The sequence below is a fragment of the Octopus bimaculoides genome, chromosome 4, assembly GCF_046866305.1.
Source record: "Octopus bimaculoides isolate indiv1 chromosome 4, ASM4686630v1, whole genome shotgun sequence".
Taxonomy (NCBI): Eukaryota; Metazoa; Mollusca; class Cephalopoda; order Octopoda; family Octopodidae; genus Octopus; species Octopus bimaculoides.
Window position 1 is genome coordinate 43,959,085 of NC_142931.1, and position 4,729 is coordinate 43,963,813.

Here is a 4,729-nt window from a genome sequence, read left to right on the forward strand (position 1 = left end):
CGAGGGTTACACTTGATCAGATCAACGAAACAGCCTGCTCGTGAAATTAAAGTGCAAGTGGCTGAGCACTCCACAGACACGTGCACCCTTAACGTAGTTCTCGGGGATATTCAGCGTGACACAGCGTGACAAGGCTGACCCTTTGAATTACAAGCACAGCAGAAACAGGAAGTAAGAGTGAGAGAAAGTTGTGGTGGAAGAGTATAGCAGGGTTCACCACCATCCCCTGCCGGAGCCTCGTAAAGCTTTAGGTGTTTTCGCTCAATAAACACTCAAAACGCCCGGTCTGGGAATCGAAGCCGTGATCCTATGACCGCCAGTCTGCTGCACTAACTACTGGGCCATTGCGCCTCCACTCGGTTATTTGTATAACTTTGAGTATAAATAAGTTATTTATTATTGTTGATGTGTATAAGTTAATGACTTGTGAAATTTCGTGTTCGTTTAATGTTATAATATTCTTTTCTACTCTAGGCACAAAGCTCAAAAGTTAATTTGGGGGTGGGGGGTGGCGGGGTATTCGATTAGATGGGCCCCAGTACGCAATTGGTACTTAATTTATCGACCCCGAAAGGATGAAAGGTAATGTTGACCTCGGCAGAATTGAACTCAGAACGTAAAGACATGAAATACCGCTAAGCATTTTGCCTGGCGTGCTAACGTTTCTGCCCGCTCGTTGCCTTCTTTAATATAAATAATCAAGATTGAGGATCTTTCTGATTTGACGGGCACCACTTGTTTTCTTAACGAAACACTTTCAAACTTAGCATACTGGTAGAATGTGTCATATAAAACATCTTTTTCTCTTAGCCTTCTTAACAAAAATTTCTTCTTAATAAGTTATTTCATGTTAAAGTTGTCGTATTTCTGTAATTTCAACCAATTCAGCAGAGACTGAAGGATTTTTAATTGCAGCACAAGATCAAAGCCTTCCCACGAGAAACCACAAAAAAACCCACATAATGAAAAGAAATACAAGTAACTGCAGAATATGTGGTGATGGATATTGTCTCTCCCTGCCCAGTCCTGTACAGAGTTGGGACCTATATACACTGGAAGCTTTGCCAACTGGAAGCTATAGAATAACAACAGAAAAAAAGATGGTATAGGCACACTCCAGAAAAGGTCACAGAAAATGAGAAAGCAACCATACTCTGGGATATGCCGATACACACAGATAGAGAAATTAACAGCACCACAACATGTCACAGCACATACCCAAGGCACACAGACCTGCGCTCGGTAATGCAGTGAAAGCAGGTGATAAAATTAAGACTACTGAATAATAATAATAATAATAATAATAATAATAATAATGATAATAATAATAATAATAATAATAATAATAATAATAATAATAATAATAATCATCATAATGATAATAAAGCTGAAGTGAAGACCAAACATAGTACGTGTGTTTAATTGGCGAAATATGACCATCTCCAAACAAAAATATCTTTCAAACATACGATTTCACATCAGGAATCTTGTAAAACAAATACATGCATACGTAAGCAAATACACACACACACACACACGCCCGCACACACGCCCGCACACACGCCCGCACACACGCCCCCCCCCCCCACACACATGGAAATTGTATTTTTAAGGAAATTGTTTTGGATGTCAGCAATGAATAATAACAAAAGCACGCTAAAATACTTTAGTTTCTCTTGATTATTGAGGTCAGTAAAAACCCATCCCTCAAATTGGATATTGCTCATAACTTGCCATAGTAAGTACGTGCAGCAATTGAAGGAGCATTGTAGAAATAGCGTAACAAATTTGTATCCTTTTTGGCTACTGAACACGTTAAGAGTTTATTATGTTTCGCTCTATTGTACAAATAAGAACAGATAGTTATATTAATGAATATATTAATGTATATTACGATTCATCAACGCTCCCAAAAGTATTCAACAACAGCTGAATTGTCCTTTTTGAAGGTGTGGATGTGAAAAAGACACTTAACTGTTGACCCACTTTGTTGCAAATAAAGATCAGAAAAGAAGGGATCGAGAAAAGTTGCCGATCCAAGTAGCAGCAGTGTAATATTGATACAATGACAAAAATTTCGGCAGATGGAGGTAATTCAATTACATCGACTCTAGTACTTCGCTGGTACTTATTTTATTCACCCCGAAAAGATGAAAGGTAAAGTCAACCTCAGCGGAATTTGAACTCAGAACATGAAAACGGACGAAATGTCGATAAGCAATATTCCCGGCGTGCTAAAGATTCTGCCAGGTCACTGCCTTACAGAAGTGTAATATCAGTTTCAAATTTCGACACATCGCCAGCAATTTCGGGAGAGAGGTTAAGTAGATTACATCGACCCTAGTGTTCTGGTACTTATTTTATCTATTCCGGAAGTATGAAAGGCAAAGTCGACCTCAGCGGAATTTGAACTCAGAACATGAAGACGGACGAAATGCTGCTAAATATTTTGGCTGGCATGCTAACGATTCTGCCAGCTTGCTGCCTTCCTTGATGTGTATTTTGAAATGTGTAATTGTTTGTTTCCCTTTGCTTTTTACTTTGATTCACTTCTAAATGTATTGGCATTCTATACAAAGTTGAATTTCGGCATCATTATTACATACGATTAAAAACCATTAAATGTAACGATTAACTGTGATGATTATCTTTTTTTTAATTCGTTTATCTATTAACTTGATTCAGTCATTAGACTGCGACCATTCTGGAGCACCGAAGCCTGGTACATATTCAATCGGTCTCTTATTGCCTAAGTTACAGAGACGTAAACAAACTACCACCGGTTGACAAGCGCTGGTATGGTGGGTGTAAATAAAATGATACGTACACACATACATAATAATGGAAGTCTGACGGGGTTCGACAATGACGTCAGCTCAGTCAGCTTGATGGCAACAGCTTTACCTCCCTCTTTGAAGATCTCTGGGGGTATTCCATCAGGACCAGGTGCTTTCCCCACATGTAGTTGCTTGATGGCCTTCTGGATTTCTGCCTGTGTTGGGAGGTCATCAAGTGACACCAGGACTCGGCACTGTGGCATGTCTTAGATGGCATGCTGGTCAATCTGGGATGGTCTGTTTAGCAGCTGACTGACGTGTTCACTCCAGCGCTGTATGATGTCGCTCTTCTCAGTAAGCAGGGTTCCATCGGCAGAGCGCACAGGTGCCATTGCATTTAACGTGGGGCCATACACGTCTTTCAGGCCGGCAAAGAACTTCTTGGAGTTGTGCTCGTCTGCATGCCGCTGTAGTTCTGCAGCCTTGTTTTCCCACCACTTGTCTTTCATCTGTCGCAGCTCAGTCTGCATCTTTCCTCTGATGTTCTTGAGGCTCTCGTGCTTGGCTTGGGAGTCTTTGTCGTTGAGCCAGGCTGTGAAGGCTTCTTTCTTCTCCTGGAGGAAGGTGGTGATCTCCTTGTTGTCAAACCAGTCTTGGTGTTTCCGTTTTGTGTGGCCAAGGGTAAGGCTGGCAGAGTCATACACTGCATCCCAGAAGTTGGCCCAGGCCTTTTCAAGGTTTCCCTCTGCTGGCAGATGTTCAAGCTGGTTCGCAAGGTTGGCAATGAGGGTCTCTTTTATTTTTGGTTCATTGAGTTTCTGGACGTCCAGCTTCTTTTTAACATCAGCTTTCTGGCGTCTGTATCTGCTGACGATGAAAAGGACAGCCTGCACCTCAACAGCAGGTGATCTGTCCAGCTGTCAGCTCCCCTCATTGCCCTGGTGATGCGAACATCCTGGATGTCACGTCGCCTGGTGATCACATAGTAAATCAGGTGGCAATGCTTGGACCTTGGGTGCATCCAGGTAGCCTTGTGGACGTCAGGCAGTTGATACAGAGTATTGGTGATGGTGAGTCTCTGTTCAGTGCAGAAGGTGAGTAGCAGTTGACCGTTGGTATTCTCATGTCCGATGGCATGTGGCCCGATGACATCTGGCCAAGACTGGGCATCTCTGTCTACACGGGCATTGAAGTCCCCAAGTATTAGCAGCTTATCGTCTTTAGGAACTGACCGTAGCACTTTGGTGAGGTTCTGATAAAACAGTTCTCTCTGCCTCAGAGTGTAGGTCGCGGTGGGGGCGTAAGCATTGATGAGTGTCAGGTGCATCTTGCTTTGGAGAGGAATTCTCATCACCATCAGGCGGTCGCTGATCCCTCATGGGAGGGACTCCAGGTTCTTGACGAGGGCGGTGCGAATGGCAAAGCCAACTCCTGCTTCCCTGCGTTCATTCTGTGCCTTCCCTGACCAAAAGAAGTGTATCCAGCCTCGGTGTTCTCCCCCGTATCAAGGGAGATCATACATACATGCATACATACATACATGCATACATACATACATACATGCATACATACATACATACATACATGCATACATACATACATGCATGTGTGTTTGTATGTATATATATATATATATATATATATATATATATATATAGAGAGAGAGAGAGAGAGAGAGAGGCTTCTTTCAGTTTTCGTCGACTAAACCCACTCACAAGGTTTTGGTCAACGTGGGTTTATTGTAGTGGCACTGAATCTGGAACCATGTAGTTAAGAAGTAAACTTCTTACCACACAGCCACACCATCGTAAACATATGAATGAGGCGGTCTGAAATCTGTGAAACCCAACGGTGATGTACCGACAAGTTCTTAAATTCAACAGGCCCTGCATTTTAACGGCATAACTGATGTAAATCTGTTACAAAAAGGATTCGTAACCAGATTGCTATAC

General features: G+C 42.3%; 1 protein-coding gene across 1 annotated transcript; it reads right to left on the minus strand.

The window, feature by feature from the left end:
* Positions 1–3,043: 3,043 nt before the first annotated feature.
* LOC106873996 (uncharacterized) lies at positions 3,044–4,104 on the minus strand. The gene is made up of 2 exons (XM_014921541.1): positions 3,833–4,104; positions 3,044–3,641 (listed from the first exon to the last, which is right to left on the minus strand). Exons 1-2 carry the CDS (start codon positions 4,102–4,104, stop codon positions 3,044–3,046), a joined length of 870 nt encoding a protein of 289 aa, XP_014777027.1.
* Between the last annotated feature and the right edge of the window lie 625 nt (positions 4,105–4,729).

What these genes read in the sequence shown, in the direction of transcription:
- LOC106873996 (XM_014921541.1), bottom strand. Translation starts at nt 4,104, where the DNA reads ATGCACCTGACACTCATCAATGCTTACGCCCCCACCGCGACCTACACT. An exon ending in CTCACCATCACCAATACTCT is followed by an intron (nt 3,642 to 3,832) that starts GTATCAACTGCC and finishes CATCGTCAGCAG; the next exon opens with ATACAGACGCCAGAAAGCTG.